Source organism: Penicillium arizonense (assembly GCF_001773325.1).
Source record: "Penicillium arizonense strain CBS 141311 chromosome Unknown PENARI_contig003, whole genome shotgun sequence".
NCBI lineage: Eukaryota > Fungi > Ascomycota > Eurotiomycetes > Eurotiales > Aspergillaceae > Penicillium > Penicillium arizonense.
The window spans coordinates 535,978-555,647 of record NW_019173280.1 but is presented as its reverse complement, the minus strand read 5'-3'; the positions used below and the strand labels follow the sequence as shown (position 1 = coordinate 555,647).

The following is a 19,670-nucleotide window of genomic DNA, read 5'->3' as shown; positions in this document are numbered from 1 at the left end:
AATCCCCTGATCTACAAAGGCTAAAGGGTAGCCTAAACCTAATTGAACTCAATCGATAGCTAGGATCTATGTACGGGATGATCCGCGAGTATGTTTTGACGTCTATCTATCCGTTTGTTTTCCATCCCGGTATTGGATCTATCACCCCACAAAGATCTAACGGTTTTAGAGGATATTGAAATAATTGCGGTTTGGAATATTGAGTAGGGAACTTGCATGTGCCCCCGCTGCATGTTGACCAGAGAGGCAGGAGACCGTGGTTTGTGTTTGGGTTTCTGTTCCTGTTCCTGTTCCTGATTACTGTAAACTTAATTTTGGCTGACACTCGAATTATCCGGTAGTCAGGGAATTGTTCTTGGAAAGGTATACTGTATGCATGTTGGGTTGGTGTTTCAGATTCGGTTCGATTTTAATTTCTTTTCGGTGTTTGGCGGATTCGTGCTTGTTTGGGTTGTAGTGTTGGTTTGGGCCGAGGCTTTGTGGAGTAGACTGTTTAGATATATAGTTGGGCTTGAGAGACTAGTTCAACATTGTAAGATTATTCTCGTCAAGGTATATTCTTCGCCTTGATTCAAGTTGTGAGTGAAGTCTCTGAAATTCCTGATCATAGTGCTAATTATTGCTTCTATCAGTCTATACACCTCATCATGTCCTTCCTTTTGCGAAAGCTCTGGTATCGAAAACGGGGGTCGAACTCCGGAAAAACACCCTGTACAACTTCAACTTTCGAGGAGAACAACAGACGAAACCTCGAGAACCAGGGCCAAAGCCCTAGATCCAGGCTCCCAAATGTTACTTTCTCCTCCCACCCAATACCATCTCATTGCAACGAAAACGAAACGGAGATACTTGTCAACCGACCAGCTGCCCTGGCAGCTACAGTGAGCAACAACGCCAACAACGAACATCAATCCAATGAAGAACCCTCTACACATACCTCCGAAGAGGCCGAAGTCGAACCAGCCGAGGAAGAAGAAACATTCCACTACCTCACTAGCCTAATAACAGTCTCCTATCAACAAACACCAACCCACACCCCAACACCATCAGTTTCAACACTCGCATCCAAATCAGGCAGTGGAAAAAGCCAAACCTTTGATCGGAAGAGGGTTTCTTCTATTCTCAGTTTGCATATTGATCTGCCAGCATCGCCCTTGTCGTTTCCTTCTCTTATAAAGGGCCCTAGAAAGCAGGGTCCGATTCGGTATAGTCCGCTTCCACCGCCTTTTGTGCGGAAGGCGCTTTTTATTAGGCCTGAAGTGAGGTTTTAGGGATAGATTAGGTGGCGTGGTGGTTTGTTTTCTATGTTTGTACCTGCGTCAATTTCGTATCTTGTATCGTTTGTTTGGTTGTTTCACCTGTTTTGCTTTATGATATCCAGAGTGAAGGCATTGTCCATTATCTACTGCTGGAGTCTGTTATCTACTGCCTATAGCTACTTTCGAAATTTTCTGCTAAAATTATAATGTGTTGTTGTTTTAATGTACCGCGGTCCAAATCATTCAAACCGCGCCTAGACAGTAATGTCCACAGTAGCCTTCCCACTACCGTTCTCTACAGACTCTGCAATTAATCGTTCTACCAACCCAAGCTGCGAAAATACAAAAGATCGAAGATGCCACATCATATCCCGCAAGAATCCCCCACGCCAAACACAAGAAACTGAAAACCCTTTCATAAAACCCAGCCGTGCCCACCCTTCCGAAGCGAAGACCTAGAAAAGGAAACCGATCGTCGGACTGCCACAGAACACATACATGTCCACGGGTACCCCGTGATGTATATGTAAGACTAATGCCGGCATTTATATCCAGACAATCAGAGGTTTATGCTAGATCATCCGATATTAGAGATTCCATAAGGGATATTTGGAGCCGGCTCCTATCCAAAAACTTGCATATTAATTTAATTATCTGATTCGCTCGCAATCCATCGAATAGGAATATTTCCTGCGCTATCTATTTTCCTTGTTCCCGCCATATACATGGAATATATCCATGACGGATCCTTGAACAGCTTGCGTATTCCCTCAATGAAATACTATAGTGGATGTGACGTGACGTGACGAAGACACGGGATAGACCCTTCCACAAATTGTGGGGGCAAAAGGGGACTTAGAGCACTAGACTAGATACTCGGCTAAATCAGAATTCAAAATCCAAAACAGTGATCGACTTGGCAGATGATGAAATGATCTACATCTATTTACCCGTGCCCAGCTATACGAACGGCAGTTAGATTATGATGTCAATTCGAAAGGAGATAGGTGCGGGCCCATCTCCGTGCTAGACAAGACAATTGATAGACGGCTTGGAACAACTGCCGTCAGGCTATCCGAACTCCGAGTCGGACGTATACCGGGATTTGTTCGCACTCATTTCTATTTGCTATTGATTTCGAGGTTACGTATGACCGGCCCCTCTTGGAAAGGTGGGTAAACGGTTGTGGCTTCGGGACTCCACCCGAAAACTCGATTTGCGGCAAAATGTGGTGCTGGAACCAGATTATGGCTGAATGGTGGTGTGGATGTGCTCTATCAAGAGTTATGGTTGAAGCTTACTGTGTTGAAGTGGCTTGTAGCTTTTGATATTGCCCAAATAAGGTTCGCATCAGACCCATCACGGAATCAGATCTAATGGGAGAGGTGCAGAACGTGGAGTTGGCAAGTTATATGCCAAGCTGCAAGTGAAGCTGAAACTGGGCCTTAAGTGGGGATCAGTTTGGAGTTTGGAAGGCCAAAAGTACACTCCACTTTGTTGCTACCTGAATCCTTAAGGATTTGTATCTTCACTGTTGCCTTGATTGCAACACTACGGAGTATTGCTGGACATCCTTTAATTTATACTGATACAAGCCATCCTAATACGGATACGTAAAGGCAAATGAAATCCCGAAGTGAAATAATAACAATTTCCACTGAATTAAATAAATGGCTTGTTAGCCAATTTAGCCCAGTTTAGAAGAACGTTTGATGGCTATACCAACGAATCGCAAGATTTCCATCCCCAAATTATTTCACTGACGCCACAATATCAAGCAAGCTACAGAAGCAAATAACTGAAAAATCAAGTGCGGTTACACCCCTGAACCATTTCTATCCAGCTGGGTTGAATGGACGGATTTTATAAAGGCCAGCAACAGCCCATGAGCAATTTCCCCGAAACATGGGGTCCCTGTCGGTGGCTGAGTAGAGCGATGGTCAGTGTCCAGACCAGGTATTAGCCGTGGCTCTTAGCGCCGCGGTTGTTGAGCTAGGGTACACCGGCATTCGGTCATATACCCCAGTGGTAGATTGCATATAGTGCAGTTTTGCTTGGCACTAGACAAATAGGGCAATACCTGGAAAAGACGGCAATCAACGTGATGTTTTGGATTGTCTCAACTCGTGTCGATATAGACATGCGATTCAACAATTTCGAGGTGGCAGTGTACATGCGTACATGTAGAGTAAAAGGTTGGGAACATGTGAAAGCACCAGGCCATATTAGCTCAGAGGTCCAGCCCTAACCATGCAGGCTCAGAAAGTAGGGTACGCAGGGGCCCTCTACCTCTAAGTTCGTTATCAGGTACATGTGGAAACAAGATAGCATGATCACAGGCGCGGTAAGTGCCATCGTCGCGAGACAAAAACGAAAAAAGGGAACTGAAAACAAATTAAATATAATAACGTCCCGGCATATCTCGAATAGATCACCATCCGTGCCCGTTGCCCGATTCAGCCGCCGGCATGCCTCCATAATCTTCAGGGATGGCATAATTAGAATACAGTATGTTAAGGTACTTGCAGTTCTTAACAGAAAGCGCTTTAATATTAGAGCCTGCTATTGCCTTGTTTCCTTTTCCAATAAGTGCCCGACACGGCATACAAGCTCATCCAAGTCAGACCAATTAACAATTCTATTTGATCACAAAACAGCCAAGACAGCCATTGGACGAATAAACAACGGACAACGCAATGGCGCTGGATTAAATGCAGTCCATGCGGGAAGATGGAGAAAATGCGCAGCCCTAGCGCGGAAGAAGGAAGCCCAGATAGTCGGCTCATTTCCCGAAATACATGAAATGGCGTGACTAGATGGGGGGAAGTTGTACATAGGTTACGCAAACTGATTGATTTATAGTTTCGACTGAATTAAACCTTGGTAGAGTAGGTAACGGAAATTGATTACAAACGATCCAGGCCTGGAGACCTGGCGTTCACTCGGCTCGACCGATGGTCCCGAGGTCCCGCTTATTGATCCACCGCCTCGGGTCTTTTAGGTGGGAAGCCCTAACTTGCCCTTATTCTCTGGGCCCCGTATGCCTATCCGCTTTGGGGTCTCAGTACTTGCATGGATTCCCCTACCCCTCCATGGTCCCTGCCGTTCCCGGTACCTTGCAAGTTATCTTAACCGGTTATCCTGCATAGAACGACTTTCAACGGGATTGACTTAAGTACCGTTTGCCGGATAAACAGGGAAATTACAGGGGAAATTACAGGGGTGCATAGATAGTACTGGCGCTCCAAGTGTAGATGAAAGGGGAAGTAAACTCGAGACTTTTTGATAGCACATGAAAAGGCTGTAGGAAATATTTTAGGACCGGAGTTATGTATAGCATTGAAGCTTTACGTACTTGCACAGTAACCCCCGGAGCTCACGGAGAATCGGAGATTGCGTGGAAGTGCAGAAAGCGGGCTTGACTTTGGGGAACTGGCCCCAGGGTATTCTACACTATGTTATCGCTTGATAGACAGCGAATGAAGTAATTAGGTTCATCAAAGTGACATGCCATATACATACTTGAAAAAGCACGGACTCGGGGAGGCGCCGTTGCTAACGGACCGGAACTGCACGAGAGGACATTCGGGTAGATAGTGATTCTTTTGCAGAGTGTGGGACCGAGCATTGCTAGAAGTATCTCCGAAGTAGCTGTCGTCATGGAACTTAAACTTTTTTTTTTCTCCGTGGCGCGTCCCCCTCCTCTCCCTTCTTTCCCCCCTGGCCTAGGCCTATATGGAAGAAACAACGACCACGTCGCACATGCGGCCCCTGGAGATCTAGACTGAAGGAATTGGATCTAGAAGACAATGTGGTTCGGGAGTTGAGAGCCACAAGATAGCCGTTCTGCATAATTCCAGAGCAAGCATGTGATTTAGTAATTCAGCTTGTACCATTCCTACTATTTCTATCTTTTGGTCCTTAAAAATCAAGTGGAAGTTATATTAACACAGGGAATCTTGGAACAAATAAACCAAACGCTTTCGAAGACTGTCCTGGGAACCAAGGGCCCAAAAACCAGAAATGTTCCCTTTTAGTGGACGCCATACCCATTTACCCTTTGGCGCCAAAAATTCAAAAGATTGACGCTAAACGAGACGATGGAACAAAAATACAATCAACCCGCTTTGAACACCAGATAAATGCCCCCCCAAAATGCAAACCTTAGGGTCGAAATCAACAAAGAATTTTAGGACGATCATGATCACATCAATGATTTGGAATGTTGGAGAGCCGCGATGTGGAGGGTCGGCTGTACCCGAATAGTTCCTTGCGAGAGGGTTATCCCCGCCAAGGAACCACGGGCAAGAAACGGGTTGGAAACTTTAGGGAAACCCTCAACTTTGATTTCTCCAATATCGTAGGTTTCATCTTCCGCGGCTGCAAATGTCGCATTTGCCAATTATCATGACAAGTCGTTCATGGGGCCCGTCTTTGCAGCAAACATCTTTGTTTCCCTCCGTTTCCATACGGACGAAGTGTAAAGAGGGATGGTTGCAGGAGGAATATACGTGATAGATATGGAAATAGTTGCACATTGCGATCCCATCGGAGGGACTGGGTCAGGAGGGCCAGTTGCAATAGGAAGAGGGTAGGCGTTCAATGCAATTGAAGTATGACAGATTGGACTGCGGGAGTATGAACGTGGATGTCCTCCATCTGTATATAGCCAAGAGAAGAAACTAAACTAAAAAAACGAGTCGCAGAGACTCGAGGATATAAGAGTAGTTCTGGAGAGTGGGTTCGATGCCCAGAGGGCGACATGGTGGGAACAGATAAAACAAAATGGGAAAAATGGGAAAAATGGAAAAGAATCAAAACGGAAACGAAAAATGAAAAAGTAAAATCGAGAACTCGAAGAAATTTACTTTAATTCAGAGGTAAAAATGCAGTATATAGTACTGCACGGCTCCCCACCATCACCCCCTATCCTTGTCAAGCGGGTCTTGCATAAAGCGTGGCTTTAATCTGTATGACCGTTAGGGGATGTATCTTTGAGTCATCAGGGACCTCCCTATGATGCATCATGATACATCCGGGGAGGGATCGACACGGTTCCTCGCAGCCGTTGATGCTTCTTCAACTCACATGTGGCGCTAGTCGGGATCTTCATGCATGAGACAGCAATTACGGTCTCAAATGTCTCATTCTATGAGAGCTCGATGAGATTAAAGTACGCTTCCTCCGATCTCGTGTCTCAAGTCCTGCTGTTGGATCAGGCAACCACGGAGAATCGATCGTATTATTCTTCCGAGATAGTTCCATGATAGTAACCTTGTACATGCCAGGCTGGGTCTGTTTGACGCGTTGGGCATTCAAGCGGGCTACAAGCCCCAATCAGTTGAGGCATTTTATTTGACTTCGGGGCTTTGGGGGCAAAAAGGGTAATTAATGAAGTACTTTGAGGTCTCAGCCTCTATACGGAGTAACGCCATCACATAACTTGCCACTTCACGTTTGGTGGGGATAGCTCTAACCGACCGGGGCCGAGATCAATTTTAGTTGTATACCTAACCTTGTATGGGTAGTCGGCCGATCGAAACAGGAGGAATAGACAATTTCTAGGCATCATGAAGATCATGCCGTGACACTCGTAAAAGGCACATAGATGCTGCCTTGGCTAAGGGACCATAAACTGTTCTAGGAAAGAGATTGACTATCTAGGGTCACTCAAGGTAGTACAGTACATGCAGAGTAAAACATGCTCAGTGATATGTACCGAGTATACGGAGACCGATGAATAATCTCGCAAGACTTAGCCGCGAATCAGAGCAAATGAGGACAGCGTAAGAGCCGTTCGGCATACTCCAGGATCGGAAATCTGAAAAGCTATGCCCCACGGGAGACGTACGTCTCAGCTGAAACATGACGAAGTGGACACTCATTTCACTTACTTCCGAATCGTTCGGAGGTCGATCATCGGCATTGGGCCATGTATCGTTTTACAATACACCCACCAGCAAGTCTGTTCCATACAAGTGGTGCAATTGCTCACGTTAGTGCGATCCACCGTCCGTGATGAAATGGGCCCTTTGCCGGGAACTGTTCCAATATTAATATCAAACTGTCGTTTTCTGCAAGATTGCGTAGTGGTAGAAGAAGTGAGCCCATCTAGGGCAGTTGGCAGCTGAGTAAATAAGGGAGGGGAGATCTACGTGAACTAAATTATGTGCCAGTCCCTGGAACACGCGAGAGAAAACCGGGCGATGGTGCGACAAGTGCCCGAGTCGCAGGTTATGTGGGGACAAAAGGTCAATCCACATGCAGGGCAAGTCTAATTCGATTAATTCGACAGTCCGTCCTCCGTCCCAAGTCCAACTGCAATCGTACTTAGCGTCGGTAGTCGGGGGGTCAGTAACCCAACGAAAAGTAAGGGGAAAGAAGAGATTTTTTTGCTTTCGGCCCAAAGCAAGCTAAACCTGGTCATACTTAATCTCTCCAGTGACCGTTAGGCCACAGTCCAATAATAATGCCGTAGACAGCACTGAACGGGGTAGCGCCGTGCTAGTCTTATCGAATCGCAAGTCTATCGCGATGTGGGGACAGAGACTAAATACTATAGTCTGAAATAGCTTGGGATTCGCGGGTTCGGTGGGTTACGGTACATCGGTAACGTTGTCAGACTCTTAAAAGTAGTTTGGCCGAGGCACCAAAATGAACTCTTGACCCTGGACTATTTTGCCATGCGCATTTTGGTACAGGGGTCGTATGTATACAGTGCCATGAAATATTGGACAGTCTCTACGCGGAAGCCCCGAAGCGAGTGTACCGTTCCATGCATTGTTTTCGCCCTCCTTTGGCCTCTCTTTTTCAGCTCTTTTTTACCCATTTTCGAGTGCCTCGGGTTAAACAATGTAGATTGTATAAAGAATTCAGGACGACTAGTTCGTCAAGTTTGGATCTTAGTCACGTGGCATCCATAAGCTAGTTCACGTTCGGTCTAGCGTTGCCGACTTCGGGTTCGTGTCCGAGCTGACTCAGCACGATTTGGCTCTGGGGAAAAAGTGCCCAGCAAGTACGCTAAGCCCAACTAGGTAGCGGAAAAATAGTCCACCCTTTTCAGACCCCGTGATCTATTCATGGCGAAAACTGAGACACTTCCCCCTCGCTTCCCCTGACAACAAGGGGCCATCCGACCTTCGACGCTCGTACCCAGGGATAATTTGAGTGAAACAGCTTTGCTGGGGTGCAGAAGAGCCACGCTGCTGTCGGGGGAACCGTAAATCCCGACATTTCTCTCCTCCACCGTCCCACCTCCGTCGTTGTGGAGACCAGCCGTCCCGGCTCGACAATCTTTGTGACCACCCGCAACAGCAATCCACTCGTTTACTGTCGCACTGCTCGGCATCCCATCAGACATCATGGGTTTCGGTTCGTTCGATACGATATGCGAGAAGGCGCCGGTCCCTTTGTGTTCCCTGATCGGCCCGGCGTCATCAATCTCCGGGTCCACGGGCATCATATCGAATTGCTATGCGCGGAATATTGAGGTCGCCAATACTATCATTTTCGAGGGTGCTGCATCTTTCATGCATATCATCGCCCTTGCCATGACTGTGATCATGATTTTGCATGTCAGATCCAAGTTCACAGCTGTCGGTCAGTCTTACTCACCCCGCTGTCTACACCTGCATGTTTACATGGCTAACCATTTTGATGTTGATAGGTCGCAAGGAGATCATTACCTTTTTCTACATCTATCTTGCCCTCACCCTATTCTCACTTCTCATTGATGCAGGTGTCGTTCCTCCGGGTAGCGGCCCTTTCCCGTACTTCGTGGCCGTCCAGAATGGCTTGATATCAGCGCTATGCACGTGTCTACTCGTCAACGGATTCGTGGGCTTCCAACTGTACGAAGACGGCACAGCTCTCTCCGTATGGCTTATCCGAGTCCCCTCCGCAGCCATGTTTGCAGTGTCGTTCGTGATCTCGCTGGCGACATTCAAGTCCTGGGGTTCAATGGGACCTAAGAATACAACCGGCTTGTTCGTCGTGCTCTACTTGCTAAACGCTATTTCCATCGCTGTTTACTTGGCCATGCAACTGCTTCTTGTTGCCAACACTTTGGATGACCGCTGGCCACTCGGGCACATCTCCTTCGGTGTCTTGGTCTTCATTATTGGTCAGGTTCTCCTGTACCAATTCAGCGATGTCATTTGCAACAATGTCCAGCATTACCTGGATGGCCTGTTCTTCGCTACTTTCTGCAATCTCCTGGCTGTTATGATGATCTACAAGGTAAGCCGGCTTCATGATTTTGTGGTATACATTTCACTGACGTTTTCCAGTTCTGGGACTCCATTACCAAGGAGGATCTGGAATTCTCCGTTGGCGTCAAACCGAACACATGGGAAGTTAAGGAGTTGCTGACAGAGGAAGACCGTCGAAACACTGTCTACCCAGACAACAACTCCGAGTATGCAGGCAGCATGTACCACCACCGCACTTCCAATTACGGCCCTCACAACTACTGATTTTTGCATTTTGCTTTGCATTTTGCTTTTCATTTTGCTTTTCATTTTGCTTTTCATTTTGCACTTTACATGTGACCCTTGACTTCATGATATCTTATTCTTTCCTTTTCAGTGAATATTTCTAGCTACATTAAAGCGTTATTTCGGCCATAGCGACATATTATATAATCACATAAAATTTATCTGGGCAGGATTTCCAAGGTATTCAATGGCGATGGGCGATGGAGCACGGTTCATGGCGATCTCAATCCGGTTTTTCGGTCGACCGATAGCGTTATGGGGACAGGAATGTACGGGCTATTGCGGGTCTAGAATACCACTTGCAAGCGAATACAAGACACAATCAATTGGTTTCTATCTCGCTATTTTCCTGTATCAATTGGTATCGTAATTTGCGATGTCTTGCATCATGCAATTTGGTGGAAGTCTTCCGAAAGATGATAGTCTTCTCCATGTCTCAGACTTCGCCCATCCCCGTGTCATCCAAGCGCTAAATCCAGTCAGGAAGAAGTTACCGAGCAATTCATCTGCCCTAGCAATCACCCTAAATTGGACCCTGGAACAGGAATGGTGTAGGCACGGAATGCCTGCAAGCTATGCAAAGCGGCGTAAGAGGCGCGACTGAACTTGAAAATGTTATCACGTATCAAGTCCCTGGTCTTTCACTGGCTGTATACGGCTAGTCTGGCCGAGCAAATCCCGAGTCTCGTGGGTCACGTCAATCCAGATCCAGATTGGATCGGTGGAAAAGACGATCATCGAGAAAGTGAAACAAGTGGCAGGATCTTCACCAACCGAAGGAAGAGTCCAGAGACGATCTCGGGCATGACTGCTAAGAATGGTAGAAGACTGCGAACACGGCAGCTATGCTGTGGTCTGGACAGCTGCGGAATAATCAAAGCGGTTACTTGGCTTGGCTTGTCTGCGGAGAATAAGTTGCTACCGCAGTAACCGTTTTCCTCCGCATGCTATTCGTTATGTGTTGGAATGCAGTGCACGCGGAACGAAGTCTAAGCAATGACCCGCCGATCAGGAGAGAGATCACTTAGGTTCCATGTAGAACCTTCCATTGCAATAAAACAAAGGGTGAACTGTCAGTCCAGCAAATCGGTGCTTATGATCTCAGTCAACGACCACCACGTCGTCAGCATCCATGAAGTCCTCATCTGGTTTGGCTTTCGTGCCTGGTTGGTTGGACTGATCGGCCTTGGATGGCTGGGTGGACGAATTGTACCAGCCTTTGTCAATTGACCTCACCAGGACCGCGCATGCTTCATTGAGCATCTCAAAGAACGCAGGGTTCTGCTTGGATAAAAACATGTTGATGTGCGCATTCACCTCGTCAGTGGCTTGATCGTTGACAGCCTTGTTCCAGAGAAGCCCTGGGCTTTGAGACTCCTCTCCATTTTCCACTTCCTTTGGTAATGAACAGAACGTCCTGTTCTTCGATCGAATAATTTTCTGACTGAAAGATGTTTGGCTTGCTGATGTGTTCTCCACAAGAGAAGATGCACCCTTTCCAAGGCATGTGTAAAAGTTCACGCAACCAATTCCACGTTCCTCCTTCACACACGAAAGACGCACCAGACGCTGGCGCAGCTCTTGAATACGCGCAAGACAGCCGATAAACTCAAGATGCGATGATACCCATGTAAACCCGTCGGTAAGCTTTTGTCGCTGGGTATACATGGCAGCTGCACCACCAGCAGCAACAGCACCAGCCGCGCCGGCAAACATGGCATACCGACCCCATTTCTGCCAGGGAGGTGTTGCAGCAGCATCAGCTGAAGGCAACGCTTGGGGTGATTCTTTTGGAGGCGCAGGGTTAGGCGACTTGTCCGAGGCATTGCTTTTTCCGCCGTATCCGAACAATCCTGCAACCTCTGAAAAGGTGTTGTAGGCAGTGGCAGCATTGCGATAATGTTCTTCTGCGCCATAAGACACGACTCCTGGAGCTATACCTAAGAATGGAGTATCGAAAGCAAGGACTCCTTGGACATGAGGGAACATGAATGTACCCGGTTCCACGACAGGGTCGGTCTTACTTGACCCAGGTTCTGTATTGGAAGTCGGATTGTGGGGGATTGGTTGTTCGGCTGCTAATAAAAGCAAAGCCTCGGCTCCTACTATTCCTCCCATTGAATGACCGATCAGAAAAACATGAACGGAGGGATCAACAGTGGGCGATGCGGTGTGGTTGGCGACTTCGAGATCGATCACAGTATCTTGCAGCCTTAAAAAGCAATCAGTCAGCAAGGCTTTATTTTGAAAGTAAAATGGAATCCTACCAGTCACGCAACCTCCCCACGCATTCTTTCAAGTCGCCTTTAGTCTCGTACTTGGGGTAGACAGCTGTAACAATATCGACAGCAGGCAACGCCTTGCTTGCGAGGACGCGCAAATGCTCCGGAAAGTTGCCAAACGTATCATCACCACCCTAGAGTCAAGTGGTCAGCCAGTTGTTGCGACAGAGTCTAATGCATGTGCTGGTGCGGAGAGCGGAATCCTTTGCGGGGAATCATGTCAACAATGGGCATGCAGAAGATCATACCTTGAAGCCGTGGATAAACACGAGAAGCAATGTCTTCCTCATTGTGAAATGTGCAAGCCGCGTATCTCCATGGGATAATTTGGAAAGTGAAGATGGACAAGGAAGTGAGATGCGATTGTTGATTCGATAGTCACCTTACGTCATGATTTCACGTGACCTCGGACTATCCGAACTATGAACTATGAGACCAGTCGAACAGCGGTCGAATGCCATTGCTGTTGCTTAAATGAAAGGAATCCATGAACTTTCTGGTCTCTAAAATCACTGGCCCCTTTGATGGTCCGATATATCACCAACCACTTCTTGCTCTCTCATACATCTGAGAGAGCCAACCTGGAGCGTCAAAACAAACTATCAGATAGGTACCTATCAGCTAGTACAAATTACAAAATTCGATGCCATTATTCGATCATCTGCGGTGTCCAATGGATGATATACAATTGTGGTCATAGATGTGTATACAATGCCACTGATGAAGTATTGGACAGTACATGGAAGCCTCGAAACGAGTATAATGTTCAAATATTATTTTCGCCCTACTTTAGCCTGTCTTTTTTGCCTCTTTTCTGCCCATTTTCGAATGCGGAGCTCATCATGTAGATTATATATAGGCTGGAGTTTGTTTGGTGACCCACTTTCGGCGAAATATATAGCTGCCGAGATGTTCGGCATGTTGGCATCCAAACCTTTAGAAAACTATCACAAAGGTGTTGACTCACTTAAATCTCCCACAGCCCTTGATATAACCATTTTACTTAACACTAGGTCTCATGTTCAAGATCAACGTCAAACAAATCGTGTTCAAGCGAGGGTTAGCTGGGTCTGCGGCAGCAAGAGTCCCACTGGCCTATGAATTGCATAGCTCCCCCAAAGGCGCAGAGGTACAAAAAGAGAGAAAGGGAGCCCCTATCCTATTTCTCCATGGGTTCCTTGGATCAAAAAGAGAAAACAGACCTGTGAGCAGGTAATTTCTAGGACTATATTGCTGGTGTTTCTGTGTTAACAACCCCTTTCTCCAGAAAATTGGCCAGTGAGCTCTCTCGAGATGTTTACACATTAGTACTGTTTCATTCAGATCACATTGGCAAATCTAACTCCGGAATAGGATCTACGAAACCATGGAGATTCAGGCCATCACCCCAGCCATAACTATGTCGACATGGCGCTGGATGTTGAGTCATTTATCCAAAACCATGGACTTGAACGCCCGGCGGTGATTGGCCACTCAATGTGAATAGATTCTACCTCGGCTTTAATTCCCATGATTCATGGCTAACTTTGATCTCAGGGGTGCAAAAACAGCCATGACGCTTGCTCTCCGTTATCCAAACCTCGTATCGAAAGTCGTTGCTATCGACAACGGCCCAATACATTTGCCGTTGAAGTCATACTTTCCAAAGTATCTTCAAGGAATGGCAAAAGCTGAGGGCGCCAAAGTAAAGTCTCATCTAGAAGCAGATGCGATTCTCCGTGAATACGAAACGGTAAGTTGCATGGCAAGCTTGCCAATTGCCATAAAGATGGCTAACAGCTAAAACCAGTCGCCATCGGTACGACTATGGCTCCTAAGCAACTTTGTCAAAAGCAAGGATCAGCCTCACTTGCATTTACGCATTCCTCTAGATATCCTAGAGAAGGCGATGGGGCCACTGGGTGATTTCCCGGACAAGGACGCGTTTTTGAAATTCAACTCTCCTACTCTGTTTCTCCGTGGCCTTCAGAGTCACTATATACCTGATACTGCTTTCCCGCTCATCTCGTCCCTTTTCCCCCAGTCGAAGATCGTCGACATCGATTGTGGACATTGGATTGTTCAAGATCGTCCTGAAGAATTTAGGAAAGGTAAATCATTGGTCCAGTGGGTTCGAGATTGCAAGCTAATTTTTGATTTGTCTTAGCTGTTGTTGATTTCCTACGGGATGAAGAATAGAAAGCGTTGGATGGTTCAATCGTGTATACTAAGATTCAGCGTTCAAACCTCGACCAACTCAATGATACAATTGATATTTGGCTAACGGGAAAGGATTCCAATTAGTTTCAAAAACTATACTTTAATTGAAAGAAACATTGTGGGCTTAGATGATGCAAATATATTTCCCGAAAGATCACACGGACAAGAACGCTCCATTCCAACTGATAAACTCCAACCTGAACCAGAGATCTGTAAACATGTTTGGTTCCCGACGCCGTGTTAAGACAATGCTTGCAATTTTGAGACTGTATCTCGGGTTTAACGACAAGGACATCGCCTTTATGTCAGACTTAGTGCGAAACAGTACATTCCGTGGCATGCGAGGGCCGAATGTCGTCCAAGGCAGCACCAGTGCCTCCAATGGCATTGGCTGATGCTGAAGGGCCACGGGGCTCGGTCGACTTTTGTGGTGGGACTGTAGTGCCAGGAGCAGTGCTGACAAGGCCCTTGGATACGGCAAAGCAGGAGGAACGGTCGTGGTTGAGATCCTCGTCATAGAACTCATCAAGAATCGGGTGTAACATCACAGTCTGTTTGTGAATAGTTACAACAGAGTTGGTAGGAACAGACACCCAATTGTCTGGTTCGAGATTAGTATGACCAATATTCGCCTGAAGACAATGGAGTACTCACGTCGTTCGAAAGTGATAGGCTCGCTGGCTACCAAGACAATATCGGCACCCTTGTCGTGTCGTTCCATCTTGAAGTGACCTTTTGTCTCTCCTTCTTTCCACTTTGTGCCAGAAGAGAAATACAAGCTTGCAGGCTCGTCTGTCTTACTGCTGATATACCGAGTGCAGATAACAGTATGGCCATCAGTCACAGCGAAGTTCAAGAGACTCCGAGTCTCGACTCCAGTGACGTTATACTTCTCAGGAATCTCCCGAACCATTTCGTTGATACGAGCAATGGTTTTCATCATAACGCGACGAAGTCGTGCCTGTCCAAATCCCTCCGGGCCGGGGTCAGAGCTCGGGTCTACTCCTTCTTTCTCTAGCAGGTCAAGGAACAGAGCAAATGCCCATTCGCTATCAGTGCCACCCTTCACACCCAGGTACCACTTGTCGGCTAGTGAACTTCCGAGTGCGCGCTTGATGTAGTTCCATCCACCAATGCCACCATTGTGCATCCACATCAGGGATTGGTGTTGGAATGGGTGGCAGTTGTTTTCGGCAAGAGCACCTTCAGTGGTTGCTCGCACGTGCGCAAAAATGAGGTCCGAACACGTTTTTGAGGCGAGTCGTTCAAGATTCTCGCAGTTCCATGCGGGAAGTGTCGAGGTAAAGATGCAAGGTTCAGGTCCAAGCTTGGGATCCGTGTAGAAGCCCACACCAAATCCATCACCGTTGACAGGTCGACGGTTATCCTGAAGTTCTGTGTTAGTTGGTTGCGCTATTGATCACTCCAATGGGCCGACTGTGACATCCAGCTGACGGGGAAGCCTACCAGTCTCAGACGTGAATCATAAGATTGAGTTAGGATCGAATGACTTGGCTCCGTGATCAGCTTGCTGAGCCGGATCTCATTCCGTCCTTTGTATATCTATTTGAGACATTAGCTTTGGACTTGAACTCGGTGAGATGCTCTTACCAGGAATCGGCACATGGTTGCTGTCGATCAAATGCAGATCGAATGATACTTAGTGGAATCCCACGTATCTATGCACCTAGTCTTTCAAAATTGTAGCACTATTATACTCCAAATAGTAGGGTGCTTGTGGTGAGTCCAATGCAATCAATAGTCGATTTCGTGGGGTGGGAGATGAAGAGTCACCGACTGTTGGGAACTGGTGAGATGCCTACGCGGCCCAATCACAATCCCACAGAATAACAGTTGGAGACGGCGCGTAAACTCAAGATATGAAGAACAAAGAAGAATGAATTTATCAAATCAACAATAAAGGATACAATCACTTCCCTTGCCCATCACGTCATGCGCCACGTGACTCAAATTTATACGGGAGACGAAGCGGCCACTGACGCAAGTCACGGGGATTGTTATCCTTGATGTCAGTGGTCCGTAGTCCGTAGACTTCACTTTTGTTTCCATCTTTGAATGCCATCGCAATGAGTGGGAGGATCCTCTCCCATCGACTTGGCCCGCTCTTGCGGAACGGGCATCTTGCTCGCCATATTCATAATACAGGCTCGAGGACTGGAGGTCTGCTACGCGCAGATGGTGGAGCTGCTCTCAGAGGACGCGCATGGCCAGTAGGCTCAAATGCCATTCATAATGTACCGGCTGTTCGATCAATCTCGTTTGCCCGAATGCTTCCCAAGCTGGCATTGAAGCTTGTCAGGGTTCCGGCGATGTTTGGAGGCGCAACAATCGCGGGTCTGGCTTACTTCCAATACCAAGCAACCCGTACGTTTCTCAATAACTAGGTTATCTGCGGTGGGATCATGGACTAATACGTTCTTTAGAGGCCGGGAACTATGCGATGGATGTTTTCAAACAAGCCTCGGAGACTGCGGGGAACACAGCATCGACTTTGTTCCAGGGACTGCAGGATGTGGCGGATCAGACACAACGCGGGTGGAGCAAAACGACCGAAGACCTCGATATCCCCGAGTGGCTGCAGAAGATCCTCCGTCTCGATGAGGAGTCTCAAAAGGGCGAGTCAGGTGGTGGGGACAAGGAACCGAAACAAAGTCGGGCTGGAACTGCTGCTGCCGCCGCCGCCGCCACTACTTCGGCATTCGGCTACGATCAACCAGGAGAGGAAGACGTACGCCCGGCGAGGGACGCTGCGGAGGACGACCAGATGATGCTTCTCACGCGCAAGATGATCGAGATTCGAAACATCCTTCAGACAATCGGCCAATCCGACACACTTACATTGCCGTCAATCGTCGTCATCGGATCCCAATCTTCGGGCAAGAGCTCGGTTCTCGAAGCCATCGTCGGTCATGAATTCTTGCCCAAGGGCTCGAACATGGTGACTCGCCGGCCCATTGAACTGACCTTGGTCAATACCCCTAACGCCCAGTCGGAATATGGTGAATTCCCAGCTCTAGGACTCGGCAAGATCACAGACTTCACCCAAATTCAGCGCACCCTCACAGACCTCAACCTTTCTGTCCCCGAAAAGGATTGTGTCACAGACGATCCTATTCAACTCACAATTTATTCTCCCAATGTTCCTGATCTCTCCATGATCGATCTACCAGGTTATATCCAGGTTGCTGGCCATGACCAACCCCCGGAGCTTAAGCAAAAGATCAGTGACCTTTGCGATAAATACATCCAACCCCCCAATGTCATTCTGGCGATCTCGGCCGCCGACGTTGACTTGGCAAACTCTACAGCACTCCGAGCCAGCCGCCGAGTCGACCCTCGGGGTGAACGGACTATCGGTGTGATTACGAAGATGGACCTTGTGAGCCCAGAACGTGGCCATGACGTTCTCTCTGATAAGAAGTACCCCCTCCGACTTGGTTACGTGGGCGTTGTCAGCCGCATCCCTCAGACGAATGCTCTGTTCTCCAGAGGCAGTGGGAACATCACCAGCGCCATTCTCAAGAACGAACATGCTTACTTTTCTTCTCATCCTGGCGAATTTGGTCCCCACTCCGATGTCTCGGTGGGTGTCTCGACGCTACGTAAGACACTGATGCACGTTCTCGAGCAAACCATGGCATCCAGCCTGGCTGGAACAAGGGATGCCATCAGTCAGGAACTTGAGGAAGCAACCTACGAGTTCAAGGTTCAATATAATGATCGACCCTTGAGCGCAGAGTCTCACTTGGCCGAGAGCCTTGACAGTTTCAAGCATTCCTTCAAGGCATTTGCGGAAAGCTTTGGCCGACCCCAGGTCCGGGAGATGCTGAAAGCCGAATTGGACCAGCGGGTCATGGATATTCTGGCGCAGCGCTACTGGAATAAGCCAGTTGAAGACTTAGACCCTCCTATGCTGGAACTGGATTCGCTCAAGGACCTTCCCAAGTCTGACCCCGAGTCTCTCTACTGGCACCGGAAGCTAGATGCCTCTACCTCTTCATTAACAAAACTTGGAATTGGTCGATTGGCTACCACTGTCGTTGCCAATGCTCTCCACAACCATGTCGACCAACTCCTCGCCTCCTCTACATTCGCCTCCCACCCCGGCGCCCACAAGCAAATCACAGATGCGTGCAATTCTATCTTAAACGACAGATTTTTTAGCACCAGTGACCAAGTGGAAAACTGCATAAAGCCATACAAGTTTGAGATCGAAGTGGAAGACTCCGAGTGGGCCAAGGGCAGAGACAACGTGGGCAGGGTTCTTAAGGACGAGCTCAAGCACTGCGAGTCAGCCATGAAGCATGTGGAAGACGTTGTCGGAAAACGGAAGCTGAAAGACGTAGTCTCTTTCATCGACCGCGTGCGAAAGGGCGAGGTTGTACTAGAGGGCAACGGTGAGGGTGGCGCCGGTGGATTCAGTGCTGCCCTATTAGAAAGAGGTTAGTTTTTCCGCCGTCTTGTTCATTCACATATACTAACATGCATATCTTAGGGCGAGAGGGCCTCTTCCTACGTGACCGTGCCGACTTGATCAAGATGAGACTTCTAGCCGTTCGTTCCAAGCAATGCGCCACGCAAAAGAACAAGTACTACTGCCCAGAAGTCTTCCTGGATGTGGTAGCAGACAAGCTCACTTCAACGGCCGTGCTTTTCCTCAACGTTGAACTCCTCTCCGAGTTCTACTATAATTTCCCCCGCGAGCTTGACGCAAGACTTGGACGACACCTTTCCGACGCCGAGGTCGAACGCTTTGCCCGTGAGGATCCTCGTATCCGCCGCCACCTCGACATCATCCGCAAGAAAGAGCTGCTGGAACTGGCTCTACAGAAGATCGAAAGTGTCCGACAACTCGACGGCCGTAGTCGGGCTCCAGAGCGTGCACCCCCTAGCAAGGAAACACGGAGTCGTTGGGGCTTGTTCTAAGATAATGATGGCCGGCCTTCTCTACCCTTTTCTCCCCTTTTCTTTCTCTGATACACCCTTTTTCTGTTGTCTGGAGTTTTCGATACCTTCTTCGCTAGTCTTCATATTACCCTTTTTGTCGTGTTCGTCTCTCCCCATTTTCTCCCCTTTCTCCCCTTTCTCCCCGTTCCCGTTCTCGCTCTTGTTGGGGTAGTCTTGTGTATCTTTAGACAATTTGAAGTCAATGTACATATCCCGTACTAGGGCACTCAGTAGGCCTCTTTTGAGCCTATCAATTAGTTGATCAAAATCTTTAATTGGTCTCATCCGTTTAATTAGTAGCTTGATAATGATATACAACAGGGATCGTAAGTCCTTTTACACCCGACCTTTATATAATTTATATAATCTATATGATTAACCCAAGGCACTCGAAAATGGGCAAAAAAAGAGGTGAAAGAAGAGAGGCCGAAGTAGGGCGGTAAAATGCATGAAATGGTATACTCGCT

At 47.7% G+C, this 19,670-nt stretch overlaps 6 protein-coding genes across 6 annotated transcripts; 4 read left to right on the top strand and 2 right to left on the bottom strand.

Annotated features, from left to right (window-relative positions):
- Positions 1-647: 647 nt before the first annotated feature.
- On the top strand, positions 648-1,186 carry PENARI_c003G01083 (uncharacterized protein; the record flags this gene model as incomplete). The annotated part of the gene is made up of 2 exons (XM_022628076.1): positions 648-1,125; positions 1,179-1,186. 2 exons carry the CDS (start codon positions 648-650, stop codon positions 1,184-1,186), a joined length of 486 nt encoding a protein of 161 aa, XP_022492073.1.
- Positions 1,187-8,620: 7,434 nt separating this feature from the next.
- On the top strand, positions 8,621-9,733 carry PENARI_c003G06711 (chitin synthase export chaperone; the record flags this gene model as incomplete). Its single annotated transcript, XM_022628466.1, has 3 exons — positions 8,621-8,858; positions 8,926-9,497; positions 9,548-9,733. 3 exons carry the CDS (start codon positions 8,621-8,623, stop codon positions 9,731-9,733), a joined length of 996 nt encoding a protein of 331 aa, XP_022491920.1.
- Positions 9,734-10,855: 1,122 nt separating this feature from the next.
- Positions 10,856-12,326, bottom strand: PENARI_c003G03486 (esterase/lipase family protein; the record flags this gene model as incomplete). Its single annotated transcript, XM_022628239.1, has 3 exons — positions 10,856-11,966; positions 12,022-12,170; positions 12,285-12,326. 3 exons carry the CDS (start codon positions 12,324-12,326, stop codon positions 10,856-10,858), a joined length of 1,302 nt encoding a protein of 433 aa, XP_022491434.1.
- Positions 12,327-13,443: 1,117 nt separating this feature from the next.
- Positions 13,444-14,214, top strand: PENARI_c003G02016 (putative alpha/beta hydrolase; the record flags this gene model as incomplete). Its single annotated transcript, XM_022628142.1, has 4 exons — positions 13,444-13,514; positions 13,573-13,768; positions 13,826-14,126; positions 14,183-14,214. The coding sequence occupies 4 exons, from the start codon at positions 13,444-13,446 to the stop codon at positions 14,212-14,214; spliced, it is 600 nt and encodes a 199-aa protein (XP_022491664.1).
- Positions 14,215-14,546: 332 nt separating this feature from the next.
- Positions 14,547-15,861, bottom strand: PENARI_c003G11949 (glutamine amidotransferase subunit DUG3; the record flags this gene model as incomplete). The annotated part of the gene is made up of 4 exons (XM_022628827.1): positions 14,547-14,836; positions 14,890-15,622; positions 15,703-15,798; positions 15,847-15,861. The coding sequence occupies 4 exons, from the start codon at positions 15,859-15,861 to the stop codon at positions 14,547-14,549; spliced, it is 1,134 nt and encodes a 377-aa protein (XP_022491791.1).
- A 461-nt stretch (positions 15,862-16,322) lies between these two features.
- On the top strand, positions 16,323-19,182 carry PENARI_c003G04085 (dynamin-related GTPase MGM1; the record flags this gene model as incomplete). Its single annotated transcript, XM_022628274.1, has 3 exons — positions 16,323-16,620; positions 16,680-18,698; positions 18,752-19,182. The coding sequence occupies 3 exons, from the start codon at positions 16,323-16,325 to the stop codon at positions 19,180-19,182; spliced, it is 2,748 nt and encodes a 915-aa protein (XP_022491933.1).
- Positions 19,183-19,670: the final 488 nt, after the last annotated feature.